The following is a 22973-nucleotide window of genomic DNA, read 5'->3' as shown; positions in this document are numbered from 1 at the left end:
CGGGTCCCGGTGTCTCCCGGTACGGCGGCTCCAGGGCAGAGCGAGTCCCGGTGTCTCCCGGTACGGCGGCTCCAGGGCAGAGCGGGTCCCGGTGCCTCCCCGTACGGCGGCTCCGGTGCCGAGCAGGTCCCGGTGTCTTCCGGTACCGAGGCCCCGGCGCCGAGTGGGTCCCGGTGCCTCCCGGTACGGCGGCTCCAGTGCCCAGCGGGTCTGGCGCTACGAGCCCAGAGCTCCCCCGGGCCAGATCGCCCTATCCCCGGGCGGGGGACGGTGCTCGGCGGTGCCCAGGCCCCTCCCGGTGCCGGGGCGGGGCGGGGGCGGGGCGGGAGCCCCGGGCGGGCCGGGATCAGCCGGCGGCGCTGCGGAGGGGCCGGGGGCGGCGGAGGCAGCCCCGCCGCCGCAGCCCCGCGGCGGCCCCGGTCAGGCGGGACGATGCCGGTGATGAAGGGGCTGCTGGCGCCGCAGAACACCTTCCTGGACACCATCGCCACCCGCTTCGATGGCACACGTAGGACTGGGACGGGACCGGGGAGGAGTCGTGGGGGGAAACCGGGTGGGGGAAACCAGGAGAGGGCGAACGGGACAGGCCCGGCCCCATAGACCCGGGGCTCTGCCGGGTGCGGCCACCCACGCGCTGTACGGGGACCGTCCCCTGCCTGGGCTCGGTGCTCCGGTACTCCCCGTGCCCCAGACCGCCCCCGAGATGCTCTCCCCGCTCCCGCCGCCGGTGCCGCCGCAGCCGCGCTCAGCACCAGGGACAGATCCCGGTGTCAACGGGAGGGGCGCGCGGGGCCCCGGGAGCGGCGGGGGAGATCCGGAGAGGGCACGGTCTGTCTCGATATGCCCGGCTGACCCGGGATCCCCAGGCCCCCGTCCCGTGCCCGAGTGGTCCCCTTGTCCCCGCCGCTGAGTTCTTCCCCGTGTCCATGTGCCGGGGCCGGGATGGATTGAATTCGGCATGGGCGATGCTCAGGTGCCCCATGTCAGCTCCAGTGCTGGCACCATGAAGCCATCCGGGAACGGGCCGTGCTCACGGCTGACCTCAGCTTCCCCTCAAAACACCTGGAGCAGGTGTCTCCCGGGCCAGCTGCCTCTCTTGCTAGGAGAGACTGGTGTGGAGATGGCACTGGGAGCCTGCAGCCACCTCCCAGGGCACTATCGAGGCACTTGCAGCACTCTGGAGCATGTGTTTATGCGGTGCTGAGCTGTCTCCTGGTCTGGAGTGACACGGGGCAGCCCTGGTGGTGCAGCGGGTCATTTGCCCAGGGAAACTGAAATTTGGGATGTTACCCTTGGGGCTGCAATGTGGGAGAAATCTCTCTTCCCCGACTCTGCCTGGGCTGCGTCTGTAGGTGACAGGGCAGAGCCACACGTGTCTCATGACGGTGATCCCTCTGTCCCTCCTCAGGGGCAGAGCTCCTGGATCAGGCTCTCCAAGGGAAAAGTCCTCGGGAACTGCCTGCAACAGCATGACCAAAACCTTGGGAATCTGCCCTGGAGAGCCTGGTTTTGCCTCCAGTGTCCTGGCAGTCCCCTGTCCAAAGCTGCCCAACCGCCCCCGGGCACATTTAAACAGTGTGGGGCTTTGCGGGTTTGATGTGCCTCTTATCGGCTTTATCTGCCATGGAGAGGGGCTTAGTGCAGTGATTCCCCGTGGGAAATTAACCCTGCCTCTCCCGGGCAGCTGCTGCTCTGAGCCCCGGGACATCCAGCCAGGCACACTGGCCACCATGGCTGGGATCTGCCAAGCCTGCCAGGGTCACATCCTTCAGCTCAGTGAGCCACTCCCAAATGCAAACCCTTGTTTTCTGTTCTAATAACACATCCTGGATATCACCATAATCCCAGCTTCCCAGAGCCAAAATCTGGCCTTAGTCACAGCTTCAGGCTATTTTTGCTTCTCCGAGCTAATCCTGGGCTGAGCTGTGCTGTGGTGGCCCCACAGCAATCCCACTGGCCAGGGCAGCCTCTCTTGCTGTGTTTGCCTTGCCCTGACACCACTCTGCCCGTGGTGTGTGGGTGCTGGCATCATTGTGGGCTCTTTTCTTTTTGTGAGAGGGGGCAGAACACATCTACCTGATCCTGGCTGTGTGGTACAAGGATCCTGTGCTGGGCACCCACCACTGGAGACCATTTTGGGGCTGGGAATACTCTGATCTGCCCATGGAGGATTCCATCACAGTCCATGCCAGCTGCACACCTGTCTCCTTGGCACCCTGCTAACATGAGCCCATCTGTCCTGCTGGTGCTGTGGGGCAGGGCCTGTGGCAGGGGGGCTGGGGGCCAGAACAGCTGTTCTGTGATTGGAAAGGGCATGGGGTTGGTGAGGACCTTACTGTGGCTGGTGCCACCTCTCTCTGCCAGGGCTGGGTGAAGTTGGGGATGGCCTGTGCTGCTGAGAGGACGAGGATGCTGTAGTTCACCTCTATCTCATGGCAGCTGGGCACTGGCCCTTGACTTCCCATGGGTTCATGGCTTTTCTCCCACCCTCTTAGCTGGTGCCCCAGCACTCCACACCTCTGGGGATCTCAGCACCACAGCTGGGCACCTCTGGGCTGGATATGCCCAGCTGGGAGCTGCTGCTTCCACTAAGCTCCCTGAGCCCCTGCGGAGCTGGAGCAGCAGATGGTGAGGGGGAGGCGTGAGCTGCCTTGCGTGGGTGATGGGGGCCGGGAGATGGATCCAGGCTCCTTCCCCTTCCCGTTCATGGGGCTTGTCCTGCTGCCCCATGATGGGGATGGGGCCTTGGGGGCAGCAGGATGGGGGATGAGCAAGCTCTGGGAGCATCTAGGGCAGCCAACAGCCAGACGGAAATCTGGCTCCACTTCCCAGAGGGATACACGGGGGTCCAGGAGGGCCGGGCTGCTGTTAGCACCCTCTGAGGTGGCCCCAAGGCCTCTGGGGGCAGCTGTGTCTCCTTTCAGACAGCAACTTCATCCTGGCAAACGCTCAGGGCCGCTGTGGCTTCCCCATCGTCTACTGCTCCGATGGCTTCTGCGACCTCACCGGCTTTGCCCGCACCGAGGTCATGCAGAAGAACTGCAGCTGCCGCTTCCTCTGCGGGGCTGAGACCAGCGAGCCCACCCTGCAGAGCATCGAGAAGGCACTGGAAAGCAGGCAGGAGTATCAGACTGAGGTCTGCTTCTACAAGAAGGGTGGTGAGTGGCACAGAGGGCTGGGTCCCTGGCCACAGATCCAGCAGGGGTTTGGCCCCATCGTGGCCTCGTGGCCCTCGGGGGAAGCTGTTGGTGGTGGGGGAGCTGCCCTGCCTTCACCAACTCTCTCCTCCACCCAGGAGCTGCTTTCTGGTGCCTGCTGGACAGCATGCCCATCAAGAATGAAAAGGGGGAGGTGGTGCTCTTCCTCTTCTCCTTCAAGGACATCACAGAGAGCCGACGCAGGAGCTACCCTGGTGACAAGAAGGAGGGTGAGCCATGGCTGTAGAATGGGGATGGGATTCAGGGAGCAGTGTGTACAGTGGGCTTGTGGCAAAGCCACATGTGGGGAACACATACACCCATGGCACAGCACTCTCTCTAACTCAGCATGCCTTGTCCACTGCAGAGAAGCAGAGGAGTGAGAAGCAGAGGAACAAGAAGCCCGGGAACCCCCACCTGAGGGCTGCACGGAGGCAGGGCAGGACCATGCTGCTCCAGCTCAGCAGCCAGTTTGTCCGGAGGGACCATGGAGAGATGAAAATTACCCATGTAAGGACCTGGGGAGCCTTAGTTCTGCCCAGTGCCTCTCATGCTGGGGCTGTGGTGAACTGGCAGTGCAGCAGCTCTCCTGAGAGCAGCCCCCAGCAGAGCCCAGGCTCAATGGGATGCTGTTCCCATGCACATCTCTCCCTGGCCTGCCAAGTACCCCCCATCCCTCCAAGTACTGAAATGCCCCCCAGCTCTGGCAGCCACGCTGTAGTCAGGCTGTACTTGTGTTTGGTTGGCAGCAGGAGAACCCAGTGGGTGCCCAGAGCTTGAGGCAGCAGACCTGGCAGCTCTGGCAGAGCTGTGCCTCTCCTCACACACTCACTGTCAGGAAACACCAGTGCTGGCTCTGAGCACAGCCATGCTGGCTCTGGGGAGTGCCGTTACCAGGGTGCCAGAGCTGTGGAGCTGCCAGATGGGGCAGGGAGCAGAGTCAGTCCTGTGCCAGGCCCTTTGCAGGGCTGCTGTGCCCAGTACAGGGCACCACCTGCAGTTGTGGGGCCGGGAAGAGGGTCTGAGAGCTGCTGGGTCCCAGAGCTGATGAGCAGGCAAAGGATATTGGTGCACCAGTCTTGAATTTTGGGAATTTGGGTGGGATGGCCCTGGCTCTGCTCTGACCTCTCCCCTCCTCTGCCCCAGTATGTGAATTGGCACCTGAGACGGTTCCAGGCAGCAGATGGCATTGCCAGGGGATTACTGTTAATGCCAATGACATTGTGTCAATTGATGTGCTGTAATTGGGCATTCTGGGCCCATCTCTGAGGGTGACCACAGTGCAGGAAAAGGGTGTCATCACTGTGGCATCAGAGGGTGCCAGTGGGATGGCAGTATTCAGGAGAAGGGCTGGCTGTGGTGGCCTTCATCCCTCGTGTGGGATGTCCCCTGCACCATCCCTGTACCCACCCTACGTTTGCTCCTGCAGAACATGTTTGAGAACAAACCATCCATCCCCGAGTACAAGGTGGCCTCAGTACAGAAGTCCCGTTTCATCCTGCTCCACTACAGCATCTCCAAGGCACTCTGGGACTGGTTGATCCTGCTGGCCACCTTCTATGTGGCTATCACTGTCCCCTACAATGTCTGCTTCACGGACACAGAGGACAGTCTCTCAGCTGCCCGCAGCACCATTGTCAGCGACATCGCTGTGGAGATGCTCTTCATCCTGGGTAGGTCTGTGTGAGGGGCTGGGCACTGATCCAGGACAGAGGATGTGCTGGGGCAGGGATGAGGGGTGATGGAGAGTGGAGCTGGGGTTGCTCTGCCCCTGTTGTTGGTCCTGGGCACACCAGAAGTGAGACCAGTGTTGGCTGTGGATGCTGGCTCAGCTCTGCCTGCCATAGAAGGGGTGGTGAGGGCTGGTGCTGCTCTCCTGGGGTAGATATCATCCTGAACTTCCGGACAACGTACGTGAGCCAGTCGGGCCAGGTTGTGTACGACCCTCGCTCCATCTGCATCCATTACGTGGCCACCTGGTTCTTCGTGGATCTGATTGCTGCTCTGCCCTTTGATCTGCTCTACATCTTCAATGTGACCGTGGTGAGTGCTGCTGGTACAGCAAAGCCACTGCCCACCTCCCTGCCTCTTTCCAACACCCACATTTCCTGGGGATTTTTGTTGCCCTGGCAAGCCACAACTCTGGCTGCCTGCTGGGTGTTTGGCACAGGGGTGCAAGGCTGATTGGGGATGAGCTGCCTCTGGCTTGCCCTGTAAGCCATGACCCTCCTGGCAGCTGTGGGGGGTGGAGAAGGGTTCCTGCTCCGGGAGCAGTGTTGGGGTCCCTTCTCATCCCTCCCTGCAGCTACACGGGGTTCACCTTCCTTCCTGCCCCCCAGACCTCGCTGGTTCACCTGCTGAAGACAGTGCGGCTGCTGCGGCTGCTGCGGCTGCTGCAGAAGCTGGACCGGTACTCGCAGTACAGCGCCATGGTGCTCACGCTGCTGATGTCCATGTTTGCGCTGCTGGCACACTGGATGGCCTGCATCTGGTACGTCATCGGCCGCAAGGAGCTGGAGAGCAACGACCCCCACACCTGGGACATCAGTGAGTGAGGGGTGGCGGCGTGCTCAGAGTGCTGGGATGGCAGTGCCTGTGTGCTGCTCTCACAGCTGGCTCCTGCAAGTGCTAACCCCGGGCTGTGCTTGGCAGGCTGGCTGAATGAGCTGGGCAAGAGGCTGGAGGCTCCCTACATCAACAATTCCTTGGGGGGCCCTTCCACCCGTAGCGCCTACATCGCCTCCCTCTACTTCACCCTCAGCAGCCTGACCAGCGTGGGCTTTGGCAACATCTGCGCCAACACCGACGCCGAGAAGATTTTCTCCATCTGCACCATGCTCATTGGGGGTGAGGCGAGCAGTGGGGCTGGGCAGGGCACTCCCCACAGGCTGCCAGAGCACTGTGACCTAGCCAGGTGTCCTGGTTTGACAGGACAATAAAGGCAGAAGCTTCTCTTTCAAATGGAGAATGTAAACTCCCTTCCTCCAAATTATTATTATAATTTTGAAATTAAGGGGCTTTCAGGCAAAGATAGGGGAATTAGGAATAACAATTCTTTACTAGGAAAATTAAAATAGAAATACAGTATTACAAAGAACAATCCCAACCCTGACAGGGTCAGAATACAACCTGACACCCTGTCAATCAAGGTGTTGGTAGCAGTCCCCTTAAATGGTGACTGCATCCTCCTGTAGTGACAGATGTGGTTCAGCTGGAGCAGTGCTCCTGTAGAAGGTACAGTTTTCCTCTGAAGGTTTAGAGATGATGTATTTAAAGTCTGGTTTTCCTCTGGAATCCAGTGGAAAGATGGATAACTTGCTGTTGAAAATCTCAGTTTTTATCTAGGCAGGAAAGGCTTGGCTCCTCCACCTGGCTGGAGCATCTCCCAATGGGATGGTGTAGTTTTATTGGTCATGCAGTGGGACTCAATGGGCCAGCAGCAGATGATATCTTCCTGGAGGGAGGATGGGTTGTGGAAAAGATAAAGATGATTGCCTCACCCTGTCCCAAAGTTGACCCATTAGCAGATAATATGTGCCACGGAGATAAGAAATCACTGCCCCATCCGGCTGGTGACAGAATACACATTTCTGTCCACATCAACCCACCACATTGCAGGTGCAGGGGGAGGTGATGGGTGAATATCCCTGTGAGACAGCCCTGGGGTCTGGGAGCAGTCCCCCTGTGCTGTGCCTGAGGCTGCCGTGCTGCCCCCAGCGCTGATGCACGCCGTTGTCTTCGGCAATGTCACGGCCATCATCCAGCGCATGTACTCGCGCCGCTCGCTCTACCACACCCGCATGAAGGACCTCAAGGACTTCATCCACGTCCATCACCTGCCCAAGCAGCTCAAGCAGAGGTTGCTGGAGTACTTCCAGACCACCTGGTCGGTGAACAACGGCATTGATACTAATGAGGTAGGAGGTGTTGGTTGGGCAGCCCTGTCCAGACCCGATCTGCACCCATCAGGGGAGCGATGGGGCTGGCAGGGCCAGCTCAGGGCAGTGCTGGAGGGACCAGGTCTGGGGCAAATTCCTGCCAGCATGGGGAGTGGGACAGGGATATGGAGCAGAAGCAGCTGATTACCACAGGGCCTGCCTCTGCCACGGGAGCTGCTGAGCACTGCTGAGACACCAGGGCAGCTCAGCAGTGAGATTCCCCACTCCAGAGAGGGACCTGTCCCCTGGGTCTGCTGGAAATCTGCTCCCTGCACCTCGTGCCCTGGCTCCTCTCTCCACAGCTGCTCCACGATTTCCCCGACGAGCTGCGTGCAGACGTGGCCATGCACCTCAACAAGGACATCCTGCAGCTGCCTGTCTTTGAGACAGCCAGCCGGGGCTGCCTCCGCTCCCTCTCGCTCCACATCAAGACCTCGTTCTGTGCCCCGGGGGAATATCTGCTGCGCCAGGGCGACGCCTTGCAGGCCAACTACTTTGTCTGCTCCGGCTCCCTCGAGGTGCTGAAGGACAACGTGGTCCTGGCCATCCTGGGTGAGGGCAGGCGGCGTGGGCGCTGCCCCAGCCCTTCCTGCTGCCCGGCAGAGTGAGGGGGTGAGGGCTTGTGTCACTAGCCCGCCCCTGGTCCCCTCCTGCAGGCAAAGGGGATTTGATTGGAGCCGACCTGTGCAGCACAGACCAGGTGATCAAGACCAATGCAGACGTGAAGGCGCTGACCTACTGCGACCTTCAGCACATCGGGCTGCGGGGGCTCTGTGAGGTGCTGCAGCTCTATCCCGAGTACGCCAGCAAGTTCACAGCTGACATCCACCAGGACCTGACCTTCAACCTGCGGGAGGGCAGCGAGATGGAGGTGGGTGCGTGTCCTCCTGCTCAGGCCCCTTCCTGTCCTCATGGCCTCGGGGCTGGGGCTGTGCATGGCCGTGGAAGAGGAGGCTGTGTCCTCCCTGCTCGCAGCCCACAGGCTCCAAAGCTGGGGCAGGGGCTGCAGCTCTGCCACCCCAGCATGCAGGTATGCCCTGTCCTGGTTCTGTGCAACTTGTGGAATTGGCAGAAAGAGTATTTGCAATGCAGGAGGATGAGGGAGATGGAAGGTTTAGGAATGGGGTTGGAGAGAACTGGACAGACATCAGGACGGACAGCTGCACACCCCTGGAGTGCAGCACGCAGCTGGGGCTGTGGGTTTAGTCATGCTGATGGTTTCAGCATCTGGGGGGATGTTCTGTTGCAGAAATGACTCTGCTGCACTTTTCCTCCCCCGACTCTGCTGAGAGAGGCTTGGAGCTCCTCTGGAGCATCTCCCTGGTACCCAATTTCCCCTCAAGCCTGATGGAGGTGGTGCAGGAGGTACCAAACAGCCCTAGCAAGACACACCATGTCTCTAACACAGGAGGGGTGTAAACAAAGCAAGAGTGGAGAATGTCAGGAGTGTGCACTAGGTTCTGCACCTATGTCACCCTCCACAGCTGGCTGCATGCTCCAGACAGAGCTGGTGCTCTGATGGCTGAGCTGGGGCTGTGGCTTGGGATGCAGCCTCAGCTCTGGTTCAGGACACTCAGGCCAAGGTTGGGCAGCTCATCTTTGGCATGGCAGCAGTAAAGAGAGTGGGTGAGGGGTTTTGGAGGCTGGTACTGAGGCTGATGAGTGGGGCTGGTAAAGGTTGTCCAAGGGGGCACTGAGAGGCTGAGGGGTCTGCGGGGCTGTGACTGGTCCTGTGGAGCTGCACAGGGGCTCCCTCCTGCTGAGCCGGTACCGTCTGCTCTCCCGCAGGGGCTCTGCCGCTACTCCCGGTCCCCGAGGCTGTCACAGGCACCCCAGGTTCGTCCCTTGACAAGGTGATGGGGGAGGACGAGGCAGGGATGGCCGTGTCTGGGATCAATCCTGACCTCCTGTCCGCCTGCAGCCTCGTCCGGAGAGCGGTGCTGCCCCGGAGAAGCCCCTTCCCTCCATTGTGGAGGATAAAGAGGAGCCCGAAGATGTTTTCCAGCAATCCCCTGCCAACACCTCCCGCCGCAAGCTGCTGCTGCCCTCGCTGAGCAGCTCGGTGCGCCGTGGCTCCCTGAGCAGCCTGCTGGGCGATGAGCTGTGCCAGGTGCCAGCCCCGCGGCTCAGCTGCCCCTCCGCAGCCCGGGGCAGCCGCGGCCGCAGCCCCTCTCCGCAGTGCCGGCGGGACACCCGGCTCCTGGACAGGAACGGTGGCGTGGGCAGGAAATCGGCCAAGCTCCTCATCCACTCCCTGCACGCTTACGGCTCGCCCGACCTCAGCCCCAGGTACGCCGGGATGCGCCGGTGGCTCATCCCGCTGCTGCGGGTTTGTGCCAGCCAGGCTGCGAGGGGCTCTGGTGGCAGAGAGGTGAGGGGGTGACGCGGGGCAACCCTCACCCTCTCCTGCTTCAGAATCGTGGATGGGATTGAAGACAACGGAGGGACTTCAGAGTCACAAACCTTAGTCACAGACCTGCCGCCGAGTGCGGCAAGGGATTTCTTCACCTCAGGTACTGCCAGCAGCTGCCGGGCGAGGCCAGAGCGCTGGCCCTGGGGCCGGGAGGCTTGGCAGGGCATTCCACCGCTGTCCGTGTCCTCCCCAGCAGGGACTGACGCAGGCGGCCCAGCCCTGGCGTTGGAGGCAGAAGAGAAAAAGCACAACATCAGCAGGCTCAACCAGGAGGTGCGGTGGGGACCAGAGGTGGGTGCACGTCCTCGAAATCCCCGGGGACCTCGGCCGGTGCTCACTTGCTGTCTGTCCTTTTCCAGATCAACCACCTCAACCAGGAGGTTTCGCACCTCAGCCGGGAGCTGCAGAACATGATGGAGCTGCTCAAGGGTCACCTGGGCACCCCACAGCCCTCGGCCTGTCCCTGCCGTCTGCCTCCCCGGCCGTCACCGCCCGCTGCCCCGGCGCCCCCCTCGCCCCCGGCGCCCCCCAGCTCCCTCAGCTCCCCCTCCACCAGCCCCCGGGCCAAACGCTGCCCGGTCCGCAGCCGCTCTGCCCACGCCGCTGCGCTGCACCCCTGGCTGGGCGCCGAGGGGCCGCGCCCGCCGCGGGGGGACACCCCCGGCCCCGACCCCCGCCGGGGCTCGGACTCGCAGCCGCCGCCGCTGCCGCCCCGCTCCGCCCGTTCCTTCCCCGGCTGCTCGGCCGGGGCTTGGTGCCGCGCCCGCCCGCAGCCGCGAACCGGCTCCACCAGCTTCCACTGACCCCGGGGGACCCTCACCGGGGGTCCTGCCCCCGGAGCCCCCCGGGATGGCGCACTCGGAACTCTCGCAGGGATTTTGATACTGTTTTTTACTCTTCGCCCACGGGGCCTTTTCTACAGCCCGGCCGGGGTCCCCCGCCTGCCCGGGGCCGTGGGACGTGGCGGGGGCGGGGGGATCCGTAGGGATCTCCGGTAAGGTCTCCGGTTTGCCCGGGGGTCACGGCCGCTACCGCCCCTCCGCGGCTGTGGTTCGTGTTGTTCCGTCCCGCCTCTCCCCCGCTCCCCGCAACACTGAGAAATAAAGGCTCTATTTTTCCATCCCCGGCTCCGCTGAGTCTCTGCCCGCGGCCGCCCCGCCCTGTCCGGGCCCCCCCCCTCGAGTCCCCAGCGGGGCCCGTCACATCGGGACCCCCCGGACCACAACTCCCAGCAGTCCACGCGGGGGTGCAATGACGTCACGCCCAGCTCGCTGGGGCGGGATGCCCCGGAGGGCGGGGCGAGAGCGGGGCGGGGACAGATGATTGGCAGCTGTGTGTGCCTGTGGCCGGCAAGCGGGGGGCGGAAGGGGTGGTCGGGTCCGGAAGCGGAACGGGTAAAGGCGGAAGTGAGGGCCGGGGCCTGCGAGACGCACCGGCGGGAGCGGCGCTGCGGGCGGTGAGTGTGGCCGCGGCCGCGCCTTTCGTCCTGAGGTGACCGGGCTCGCCCCGAGGGCGTGGGCCCGTTCCCCGTGATCTCTCCCGGCCGAGGGCGGCGGTCGGGCCCCGCCGCTTCGGGGGCGCCGTGGCGGGAGTGGAGCGGGGCTCGGTGGCGGCGCTGTGCCGGGCGGGGCGATGCTGGGGCTGGACCGGACGGGGGCCGTGCTCGGCCGGGTGTCGTCCCCTCTCGCCGTGCGCCGGCCTGGCGGGGCCCTGCGTGTCTGTCGGGGCGCGGGAGCGGCGGCTCCGGCCTGGTGCGGGGAGCGGTACCGGGAGAGGAGCCGCGCTGGCGGCGGGGAGCGGCACGGGACAGCGGGAACGAGCGGCTGCCGCCGGTACCGTGTGTGCGCCCCGCGGCTGTGCCCCAGCTCCCGCCGGGACTGGCTGGAAGTTGATGGGATTGGGAGTGGTGCCAGGGCTGAAGGGGTTTTCATGGTGGGATCGTATTTTGTGGTAGTTGCTCAGCCTCTGGGGTGGGAACAGAAACTCCAGGAGCTGGGAAGCCCAGGTGGGTTCCCGGGAACTGCTGAAATGAAGGAGGTGACTTGATTTGCTGTAAATGGGTTCCAGGGGAGACTGTCCTGGGTCACTGCTGGTGCCAAGCACAGCCTTGTGCCCCTTGAGGGCCCTTGTGAAGGGAAACCCGTGGTGCTGTAGGGCCCTGAGCAAGGCCCAGGGGCTGCAAGGACATTTTGTGGTTTATCTGTGAGGCAACCTCGAGCAAGGCTGTCCTTGGATCTCTGTCACAGCAGGAGACACCCTGGTGTGTGAGCTGGGAGTGCAATCCATGTGGGATCCTGGTGGGACTGCACCAGCTGTGTGTGTGAGCAACAGGTTTGCCCTGCTGAATCCTGGGGAAACTGCTCAGACCTTATTCCTGGAGATGCTCAAGAGCTGCTGGGGCTGGGCAGGAGCTGTGAGTGCTGCTGGGACCTGCAGGACCCCAGCCCAGCTGACCTTTATTTGCTGCCCTCAGATGTGGCTGTTGGAGCTCTGACCTTGGCTGTTTTCAATCCTGTAAGGAGGTTGGAAAGGAGAATATGTCGAGGGACTATTTTAAGTCTGCTGTGGAACAACTTGCATCTGCTATTCTTAGCTTTTTGTGTGGAGGGTCAGCACACTTGAGCTGCCCTGTTTACAGCCTGACATTGGGCCTGTGCTCTGCTGGGGCTCCTGAGCTGCTCTGAGCCTTGGCTGGGGCCAAAAAGGCAAATTCAGTCCAGTTGTCTTGACATGCCATGCAGTCTGAGTGAGCTTCCTGGAAATGCCCACAATGTCCACTACTGCCTTGACTCTGAAAGTCATTTACATTTCTTTTCAGCTCACCTGCATGATAAGGTGAAAGAACTATGTCTGAAAAGGGTTAAGAATTCAGGATAGTACCTTCAGGCAGCTGCTTTAGGCAGTTGATCTTGATGCATTCTTGGAGTGAGGTGAGCAGGTAGAGCAAGAGCCTGGCTGGATCTGGGAGGTCAAGGACAGGAATGTTTGGGGTCATACCTGTGTCTCAGTGTTGAAATCACCTCAAACCCCTCATGAGTCACAATAGTTTGCTGGAATAGTCAATACCAAAATTCACATCAAAAATTTGCTTCTGGGGTGATCTCTCCTAAGATGCTCTGGCTGATTTAGTTGGTTGCACATTGTACAGGCAGTGGGGGAAACCTAGAGGCTCTAAGTAGGTGCTGATTCCTCTTCAGGTGATGGAACAACTCAGGCAGTGTGAGATGGACTCCTGGAGAGGATTTGAGTTACTGGAGAGCATGAGGGAAACTCTGGCTTGACATGTAGGTATGAATATAGTAAGATAAAACATTTCTCTGGTTTTGCTGTGAAACCAGTGATGCATTGGGCAGTGTGTAAAGGAGCTGCCTGGTGATGTGAGTATGCTTGGCCAAACCTAATTGTTGTGCTGAGCCATGGGATTATTCCCATCACAGCAGAGCTCTTCTGCATCCCAACAGTGATCAGCTCAAGGGTTGCTCTAGGCCCTGCCAGTCATCAGCTCTGGATCCAAACTTCTTCAGCTGCTGCACACTTAGTGGATGGTGGTCATGGCATCTCCCTGAAGAGGGAGGGGGAAGGAATGCCAAGTGCTTTCAGACACAGGAAATGAAATGGGAACGCTTCTAATGAAGTGGGTGTAGCCCAGAGTATTCCTGTCAGCAGACTTAAAAGAGGATAGAATGTAGAAATGTTGGAGTCAGCTGTTTTCTTCCCTTGGGGTATGAAGTTTGCAGCCTCTTATGCAAGTCCTGAGAAGTTGTCAGAATAACACTGAAAACACTCCAGACACCAGCCAGAAACAGGGAACCTTCCTGGATGTGACAGTATTGGGGAGGTATAAAATTCATCTGAGGTCTGGAGAGAATGCTGTCCTCCCTTGGAGCACAGGAATGAGCTGCTGGAGCAACTCTGCATAAACAGATAAGAAAACACTGGTTTTCATGTTTGCTTTGGTTTGGTAGCACTCCAAATAAGGAGCTGCTTGAGGCAGGAGATCTTTGTGCAGTCTGGGAAAGATATTCTGAAGGTCACAGATTCTTTGCAGTGCAGGTGGCAGTTTGCTGCTGTGCTTTGCTGATGTTGCCTCCTTGCTGGCTGAATAGTGGGTGTTATCCAAGGGATGTGTTGCTGGGTGTCTGGTCAAAGTGAACCTGTGTCTGTTGAGGGCATCTGAACAAGAGTCAGTGTCAGAAATAAGAGTTAAACAATCTTGGCAGAAGAATTTAAACCTTGATGCTTTTGTTCCATTTGAATCAGTCCAGGCTGCATCCAGGAGTTGATCCTCCAGCCTTGCTGTGATAAAGATAACTGAAAGTGGGTGAGGGCTTCCAGAGGGAGCTACTGTGGGACAGGGAGCTATTGGGCAGCTAATGGGAGATGAAGGTGATGTAAAACTCTTCCACTGAAGTCTGTGCTGGAGTTATTGTCACAGCAGGGTGGTGGCCTTGGAATCTCTGAAGATAGAGTTGTTTTGGAAAAGCTGCTTTGGAAAACAGCTGGCTGCTGGGGCTGTTCCAGAGGCCATGGATGTGCAAATGTCAGGAAACAGATGTGTGTATCAACAGCATGAGGAGCTGGTACTAGTTCAGGTCTGTAGCTGAATGAGTGGATCAACTTTGGAATGGAAATCCTGTAAATTAAGATGTGTCCAAGTCTTTGTGAGTCTTGGACATGCACTGCACAGAGAAGTTGTTAGCCTATCTTAAGTTACTCACAGCCATAGGAGTGCTCTGAAACAGGTGTCTGAGCTGATTTGGGTCTGTGAGTCTGTACTTCAGGGCTGTAGTGCAGCTCCTGCCAGCTGAAGTGGAGCATGGCCCAGTTTAGAGCAGTTCCTGAACTCCAGCCTGCTCCTTGCTGAGTGAGGGCTCATTCTTTGGGGAGGGAAAAGGCAGGAAGGGAGAGTGTTAGAAAGGTAGAATGTCAAAACTTGTGAGACTTGATGGGGCTGAGGTCTGTAGGTTGAGTGTTTCCTGGTTCATCTCCTCTGAGATGGATCTGTTCCTCCTTTCTCTGCAGCCTGCACCCCCCTGCATTTAAGCTGAAGGAGTTTGTTCTTATTAATCATATTGATGAGTTGGAATATTAGGTTAACAATCCTGTGCTAGCCTGGGCTGGTGTGGTCCATGTGTGGTTCTGCTGGTCCTGCTCATGGAAGTTTCTCCTGGCTCAGTGAGCTGACCTGTGCTGAAGCTGACTGTGCAGCCCTGGGCCAGCTGCCCATGCAGTGTGAGGTGAAGCAAAACCACTGGGTAACTTCAGGGCTTCCTTTGCCAAGAAATTCATGTAACACTGTCAGCTATTTAATGAGATAAATACTTCACTGGGGCTTTTGTCTTGAGTATTTTGGTTCTAAGCCAACAAATCCCCAGTGAAGCAACTCCTTGCATAGCTGAGAGTAGCAGCAGTCCTTTGGGTAACCAGAGTCTTCAGGATTGGGTTTCTAAATATCCTCAGCTTTCAGAGTAGTCCTTGCTACTGGGTGAACACAGGGCAAAAATATCAGATTCTCTAACTTCTGACACCTTAAATGAGCAGCTTCCCTGTGGTGAGGTCTCCTGCAGGGGTTAATGTGGGGATCTGACTGTAATTCCCCAGTGAAGGTTTGTGTTGTTGTCCTGGGTAGGTTTGTTTGAAATGGTCTCTGCTGCTATTCCCCAGCATCCTGAGGACTCTGGAGAATGGTCTTGCACTTGGGCAGGCAGGGAGTGCAATAGCCATGGCATGTGCTTTCTCATTTAGGGCAATCAGATTCTTGAATTTAATATTCCTGGCTGTGCACAGCCCCCTCCAGCAAACCCTGGCAGGCAGAGGAGAGGTTGGAGGAGCATGAACTGCAGAAATGATAGACCTGGAGCTCTCACTCATGGGACAGCATCAGGAATTGGTACTTGACTTCGATCTCAAACTAAACAAGAAACTATGTTAAGAGTTCACAATAAAAAAATCAGTGTTTTTGCTGTGGATGCAGAGCTCCAGAGTTCCTGTGTGTGCTTCAGTGAGCGGGAGGTGGGTAGGGCAGGTAAATAAACCAGCACCAGCCTTTCCTTGGGTCTTGTGATCTCCCAACTGCTGGGTTTTGCTAGTTAAAAGAAACTAGTAGGAAAATTAATGCTTAATCTTAATGACATGATTATCCCACCGTGCCCTTCCTCTTCATGGCCTTGATGGCTTGAGTTAGATGGCAGGCTGGGACAGGCTGGGCCTTCAGCTGCTTTCCCTGTCTGTTTGGTGTCACTGTGGTTATTTTGGTCTGGCTGACCTGTGGCTCGAGTGTCAGTGCTGGGGCTCTTGTGGGGAGCAGGGAGGGGTGAATGCCCAATTCCCTGCTGGAAGAGGGGGGAGGATGAAGAGAAATGGCTTCATACAGCAGGAAGCAGTCCCTGTTCCTCAGGTCAGTGTCCAGTGTGTGTGTAGGCTGACCTAGCACAGGTTCAGGCTGTGTAGTTCAGCTGCCTGTTCCCTCTGCAGAGCTGACTTCTGTCTGACTGGAATCCTCAAACATACTGGCATTAGCAGAAAGTTCCTGTCCTGCCATGGAGTGTGCTCACTGTCTGCAGCATTGGTGGCCACTCTGTTCAGTTGCTTCCTCCTGTGACCATCAGCTGGTTATCCAGGTCCTGGGTATGTCCTTAGCCCAAGGCCATCAGTGACCACTCAAACATCTGAAAGATATTTCAGCTTCTCATGTGAACATGAAGCCATATAAACTTATATCCAAGCCCCAAACTATCCTTAGATGATGCTCTGGTTCTCCATAATTGGAGCAGTCAAGGCTCTGGTGCTGCCCTGCCTGCACTGACCAGTGGCTGTCCACAGTGAGCTCAACACAGATGTGCTCACCTAATTCCATTGCAGTTCATGTAGCACAACCAGATGGCAAAATGCATCAAGATCTGTGAAATATAGGTCAGGCTAAGACTTGAGGATGTCAACAAGCTCATGTCCTTGTTTTGCTCTGAGATTCACTGCTATCAGATTTCAGGAGGCCATAACTCAGACACACTGTGATTCACACAGTGTTTGTGCAGAATGTTGGTCTGGAGCAGCAGTGGAGCTGATGGACTGCCCAGGGAGTTATAAACACAAGATTAAACCAAAACTGTTCTCTTGCAAGCTCTCTTTAGAGGGGAAACTCTAAAAGGTGGAAGCCTCCTCCAACTGGTAGAGATGCAAAGCTGCTGCTGAGCCTCTTGAACCTGCAGTGACCAAACTGCTCCTGGCCAGAGCAACCAATGCTGCTCACTCACCATCCAAAGCCACTTGCTGGTTTGTTTCATATCAACCTTTCTCATCCTGTCAAACAGTGTTTGCCCTTCCTCAGAAGAGGGAGGAGAGTCCTGACCATGCTACTTGCAAGGACCCAGCTCTGAATTACAAAATCTTCACTGCTTAACCCAACTGGACTCAGAGCAATGGCTTCATAGCTCTGGTTCCTGAAACATCCCACAGCACTCAGAAGTTTTACTCCTCAGTTTCTGTCCTACCTGCCATCTCCAGTGGGTGGTACTGGCTTAACAGCTGGTGTCTGACTGCCTGCTGGTCAGAGCAATTTGAGGTGAGATGTCAGCCTATGCTCAAGTGCTTTGTGTTGTGTAAGCTGCTGAGATTCTCCAGCTGCTGGCACTCACAGGCTCCAGAGTAGCTCTGAAACTGTTGGAGGTTTCCTATCAAAGCTGTCAAATGTTGGATTGTTTAAACTTGAGGCATAAAGTAACCTCAAGCAGTCACAGCTGGACAGGCCTTGCCCTGGAAACTCTCTTGAAGCTCTCCTCTGTACTGAGGCTTGAGCCTTATTCACAGGACACTGCTCCAGTTTGACTGTTTTAAACTTATAAATGGATATCTAATATTGGCTGGGAAAATGCAGCATGTACATAGAGTTTCTTTGGGGATACACTCAGGACAAGGAGCAATTGACTTTTGGGGCATTTTCTTTTAACAAACAGCCTGTGTTAGGAGAGTAGAAGGGGAAAGTGGTGATCCAGAGCAGATGCAATCAGCTGTAGCATTTATCATCCACAGGGAAGTGGGAGTTGTGAAGGGTACAGGAAATGTGCCTAAATTTGTAATTGTGTATTTGGAAAGCATTCCTGTTCTCTGCAAGCAGCAGAGCTTAGTGCTCAGGGAGGCCCTAGGATTCACTTGTGGGTAACTCTGGATGCAAATCAGCTTGTTCTGCTGTTCCTGCCATGGTTTTGTGTTTCTGCACCACTCAGGAGGTTGGTGCTGGGGAGTGGTTGGCAGTGCTGATCCCAGGGGATGCTGATCCCACGTGAGGAACGTGGCCAGTAGCCTGATGACCTGGAATGCTGTGGGATAAGGGTGCTGAGGCAGCAGGATGGGTGTGGGAAGCATTTAGGTGCTGGTTCTGTTTGGATCATGTTGGGTGGTGATTCCTGGTGTGCAGCAGGAATGGGAGGGGGAGCTGCTGCCAGTCTGTGAGGGGACAGCCTGTGCCCAGAGAAAAGCTGCTGTCAGGTGCATTTCTGAGCTGGGCACCCCCTCAGGTGCCCCAGCTACCAGACCACCTGCCTGGCTCCAGGGCTGTCCTTGGGCCTGCTGGGAGATGCAGAATATTGTGGTTTAAGTGCCTCAGGAGGAAAAGGTGCCTCTAGAAACTCCTTTTGTCCAAATGCCTCAATGCCCTCAGAGCTGCCTCCTGCCACTGTGGCACTGGGATGGCTCTGTATGGCATTGGTAGTCTGAAGTTCCTTCCTTGTGAACTTGAGAAAGGAGGAGGGAGCTAAAGGTCAAGCTCAGTTACCTCTGTGAACTGAGTAATTGCTGTTTGAACAGACAAAGCTCTAGTAACACCCATTGTGTGCTGGGTGCTCCTTACCTGCCTCACCCTGGCAAGGTGTGTGTAACATCCATCCACTTCCACAGGGTGGAAGTGCTGGAGGGCCCACTGGTGGGGAGGAGAGCTTGTATTACCTTACCTCTTTTCCAGGGAGGCTCTGCAGACTGAGATCCTGCTGCAGGGGCTGCTGCTCTGTGGTTCCCCCAACTGTGGAAGGACCCACCAGCAGTCTGTGCTGACTGCAGATCAAACCACCCTCTAGAACTGGTACAGCTGGTCCCTGAGCATGTCACTAACTCTGACCTCTTCTTCCAGTTGCAACCTGCCTACAGGTGGATCCCAGTACAGAACCTGCAGCATCCTTAACTCTTGGCACTCCTGCACTTAGACCACGATGGCAGGTCGAGGTGGAGCTGCCCGACCGAACGGACCAGCAGCTGGGAACAAAATCTGCCAGTTCAAACTGGTTCTGCTGGGCGAGTCGGCGGTGGGGAAATCCAGCCTGGTGCTGCGCTTTGTGAAGGGGCAGTTCCACGAGTACCAGGAGAGCACAATTGGAGGTGAGTGCCAGCTCCAGATGCCTGTGGCCAGGAGGTGCTGACCTTGCTGGGGTGTCAGAAGCAAGACTGGCTATTTTGGTCTGGTCTGGGATTTTTGCTATAAATAGAGGCAAACAGTTAATGCTTTAACTCTTGGTTCACAATTTGTTGGTATAGTGATCAGCACAGCAGAGGATAATGCTATGGCAACCCTGCACTTTGCCTCTGAGGCTTTGTTTTCAGTGCCTCAGCTCCAGCTTCTAATTGGAACTGAGGCTTTCAGCTTGGTTTATAGCCCTTAATTATCTTTTCAGACCATGACCTGGGATTTTGGGGCTGTTTCTAGCCTGATACTGTTAACTATTTTCACAGTGCTTTCAGATCTAGTAGTTTATTAGCTTGAAATCGTTAGCACGGCGTCACCAATCAACCAAGGCTGGTTGGTATGTGGGTGTCTGAGCAGCAATACTGGGGGGAGTCTGAGAAAAGGCTTGAGTTGTCCTTCTGTGACCTGTGCAGGAAGTAAGCACAGCTCAAAGTGTGACTTACTGGCAAGCAAGGCCTAATGCTCCTCTGTGGAGGGCTGTGCTGTGCCTCAGTCTGTATCTGACACCTGGGCCTTTGTGCTGGGTGTAACACATGGTGTTAGACTCGCTGGGACAAGAAAACAGCCAGTTACTAAACTGGAGAGTGTGGTGTAAGTGGGCTGAGTTTGGTGCTGCTATTGGTGCTCCCCAGACATGATGATGATGGTGGTGCCACAGCTGAGCTGTGTGATCCTGTCAGGGCCTGCTGGGAGGGTCTGGCAGTGTGATGGTCCAGGGGCCAGCTGCTGCCTGAGCCCTCTGGGCCACCTTGGTGGTTGGTTCTTGTTCCTGTGAGCAGGGAGTGTGACACAGCAGAGCTGCAGCTGCCACAGCCAGTAGCACTGGGCTCTCCAGGGCTCAGCCTGCTCTGAGCTCCTGTGCTGGCTCTGGGCCCTGCCCTGCTGCAGCTGAGGCAAACCCCCTTCTCTTGCAGCTGCCTTCCTAACACAGACAGTGTGTCTGGATGACACAACAGTGAAGTTTGAGATCTGGGACACGGCGGGGCAGGAGCGGTACCACAGCCTGGCCCCCATGTACTACCGGGGGGCCCAGGCTGCCATCGTGGTCTACGACATCACCAACACAGTGAGTGTGGGCAGGGCTGGGGGGCTGCCAGGAGTGCCTGGGAGCATGGCTGGGTCACAGCCCTGCAGGTATCTGGCTGGGGGTGCCAAGTTCTTGAAAACTGCTCATGGCCTCTTCCTCGGCTCTGGCCAAGGTTGTGAGCTGATAAAGGATCCTGCTGCCAAGTGCTGCCGAGGCAGAATGCTTCTCACAGGAAAACCTTGTTCTAATCATATCTGCCCTGTGGATTCCTACATGGCTGCCCTTCCTGACTGCTGCCTCCTGTTTGCTTCCAGGACACATTTGTACGAGCCAAGAACTGGGTGAAAGAGTTGCAGAGACAGGCTAGCCCCAATATTGTAATTGCACTAGCAGGAAACAAGGCAGACCTTGCTAACAAGAGAGCTGTGGACTTCCAGGTGAGTGGGAATCCAGGGAAGCTGTTACCCAAGCAGGTCAGAAAAGCATCTTTTTGCTTAAGTGAGGGAGATGGCAGCTATGTAGAATATGCTCTGAGGGAGCATGAAAGTGAGGTTTTGTGCTGAGGACTGCAGGATGCCATTGTGCCCTGCCCTTCCCTTGCTTCTGTCACAGCACATGTGGCCCTGGCTGGTGAAAGTCCTGGGGAATGTGGAGGAGGAGGAGGCCCACAAGCTTCTGTCCTCAGCCTCCTTTGCTGCCTTACTCATGTGGGGATGTCTGCAGGGTGTGAAACAGCATCTTCTGGGTACAAGACACATGAAGAATCATTCCTAGCTTGTTCTTGCTCTTCACAGCTCTTACCTCATCTGAGGCAAGTGCTCAGGAGAGGCTCTTACCCAGCCCTCACACAGGATTCCTTGTGGTGCCCTTGCAATGGGTGACACATTCCCAGCTGACCTAGGTCCCAGTTGCTGTGTGTGCTCAGTCAGGCTGTGCCCCAGCTCAGCTGTGGGACACTGGGCATGCAGGGCTGCTGATGGAGCATGTCCCTGGGCTGTCCAGGCCCCCCCAGATGAGGACAGGGAGAGGGAAGGGAATCTCTGACCCAAGGTGGGACACAGTGTTTCTCCAGCAGCTAGTGCATTGACAAGTGAAGTACATAAAGTCTGCTTGGACCTCCTGGCAGGCTGCCTTTAGCACTGTGCTGTGATTGTTTGTAGGATGCACAAACATATGCAGATGACAACAGCTTGCTGTTCATGGAGACGTCAGCGAAGACAGCGATGAATGTGAATGAAATCTTCATGGCAATAGGTACAGCCTGTGTGTAGGGCTGGGGCAGCTCTGAGCACCTGCACTGCAGCCCAGGAGGGTCCTGTGTCAGCCAGGGCAGGTGTCCAGTTTGCCACACTGGTGTGACTGGTCATTCCCTGAGTGTGTGGAGCCTTAGCCTTGCAGAGCTGGTTCCCTGTCCCTGTGTCTGGGATGGTGGTGGAGATGGGAGCAGGTCTGATGCCACCCAGAGCTGAGGATGGATTGGCTGGGCAAGCTGCATGTTTGTCCTGTCCCAAACTGTTGTCAGCGAGGGCTCAGTCTGGAGCATCTGAACCCACCCTGGGGCTGAGCAGTGGGAGGAGCTTCACCTCTCAGCAGAACCCTGCTAACACCCTGTCTCTTTCTAGCCAAGAAACTGCCAAAAAATGAACCCCAGAGTGCTCCTGGTGGCCCGGGCAGGAATCGGGTGGTGGACCTTCAGGAGAGCAGCCAGCCCAGCAGAAGCCAGTGCTGCAGCAACTGAGCAGCTGCTGCGGCGCGCGAGCCCTTGGAGGACGTGACTGGAACCCACGCTAACGATCGCACTTACCGTAGGGCGGCTGCTGCCGGCGCCGCCGTGATTCTCCATCCCTTTCTGATCATAGGCTGGAGGGAGTTCTTCCGCCTGCACCTTTCTGTACAAATACTAATTCAATTCTAAGTCTTAAGTCACTTTTTTAATATATGAACTTCTGCTCTTCCCTCTTCCTGGTGGTGGTGGATGCAGGACCTGGTGTCTGCCCAGCCAGCGTGGCCGTCCCGCGGGTGAGGCCAGCAGCACCCAGGTCCCACAGCACTGTAGTTCACTATGGGAAACAAAGGGATATTGGGACACGTGTTTAAAGTTCCCTGTCTGTAAGAGCTGAGGCTGATCCCGTACGATGTGCCCAGAACAACCACTAAACTGTAGCATTAGAGACAAACTCCGGCTCTTGGGCCACTTATTGACCAAATCAATGATGAGTATTTGGGGTGGGGCAGAGGGAAGCAAAACTGGTTTCTTCTGTATTTTGTATTGTATGTTTCTCCATGTAACCAATCAGTATCTTGTCAATATAGTACATCCAACGAGCTGCCTGTTGTCTTTCTTTGTGTTGGACTCCAGCATGCCAACTCTTCTTTTCTCTTGGTTCTGTCGTAATGCACTAATCCTGTTGCAACTTTTGCAAAAAATCTTGTATAGAAATTTGTCCTTTTCTCGATGGTTGTGATGCCACTAATATTGTTAACCCTGCTCTGGTGGGAATACACAAGGTTTACTGATGTACAGAGGTGGGGTGGGGGAAACCTTGGATAACCTGTCGGTGGGAATGACATGTATTGCAAAAGCCTGTAATTCCACAAAGAATGAAGGGAGGTATTAAATGGCTTCTGTTGCCAGACTCTAACTGATGTTGGCTGCTGCCTAGTGCCTAATGCAGTGTCTTATGCATCCTGGTATTTAAGAGGAACTGTTGACTTAGTCTTCATCACAAACTTCAGTTTTGTGTGATTAAAACAAAATTTTTATAAACCTATCATAACAACAATGTTCATGTTTCTTAATGCAGCAGGGACTGGATATGAGCACAACAGCTCTGGTGGAGGCTGAGCTGGGCTGCTCCTGGTATGTCCCATACCTTGGTAGGGAACTGGGGCACTTCCTTCCTGAGGAGGGAGAAATGGGGCTCCTGAGCTTGGGCTGTGTTGGCTG

General features: G+C 56.8%; 2 protein-coding genes across 3 annotated transcripts; both read left to right on the top strand.

The window, feature by feature from the left end:
* Nucleotides 1–328: 328 nt before the first annotated feature.
* Nucleotides 329–10529, top strand: KCNH4 (potassium voltage-gated channel subfamily H member 4). Of its 2 annotated transcripts, XM_079328046.1 has the most exons (16): nucleotides 329–508; nucleotides 2925–3158; nucleotides 3296–3427; nucleotides 3565–3707; nucleotides 4627–4870; nucleotides 5083–5240; nucleotides 5537–5744; nucleotides 5850–6044; nucleotides 6915–7114; nucleotides 7438–7687; nucleotides 7792–8006; nucleotides 8924–8971; nucleotides 9057–9424; nucleotides 9551–9648; nucleotides 9742–9821; nucleotides 9908–10529. In XM_079328046.1, exons 1-16 carry the CDS (start codon nucleotides 433–435, stop codon nucleotides 10349–10351), a joined length of 3093 nt encoding a protein of 1030 aa, XP_079184172.1. In that variant the 5' UTR covers nucleotides 329–432; the 3' UTR covers nucleotides 10352–10529. The 2 variants fall into 2 exon arrangements, with proteins under 2 accessions (XP_079184172.1, XP_079184171.1); XM_079328045.1 differs by having other exon boundaries at nucleotides 9551–9821.
* Nucleotides 10530–10855: 326 nt separating this feature from the next.
* RAB5C (RAB5C, member RAS oncogene family) lies at nucleotides 10856–22797 on the top strand. Its single transcript, XM_079327681.1, has 6 exons — nucleotides 10856–11004; nucleotides 18670–18914; nucleotides 19914–20065; nucleotides 20341–20463; nucleotides 21187–21280; nucleotides 21649–22797. Exons 2-6 carry the CDS (start codon nucleotides 18749–18751, stop codon nucleotides 21762–21764), a joined length of 651 nt encoding a protein of 216 aa, XP_079183807.1. The 5' UTR covers nucleotides 10856–11004; nucleotides 18670–18748; the 3' UTR covers nucleotides 21765–22797.
* The last annotated feature ends 176 nt before the right edge of the window (nucleotides 22798–22973 follow it).

This window comes from Erithacus rubecula, assembly GCF_903797595.1.
Source record: "Erithacus rubecula genome assembly, chromosome: 27".
In the NCBI taxonomy this organism is placed as follows: Eukaryota; Metazoa; Chordata; class Aves; order Passeriformes; family Muscicapidae; genus Erithacus; species Erithacus rubecula.
The sequence above is the reverse complement of the archived record's forward strand: the minus strand, read 5'-3'. Positions and strand labels throughout refer to the sequence as shown.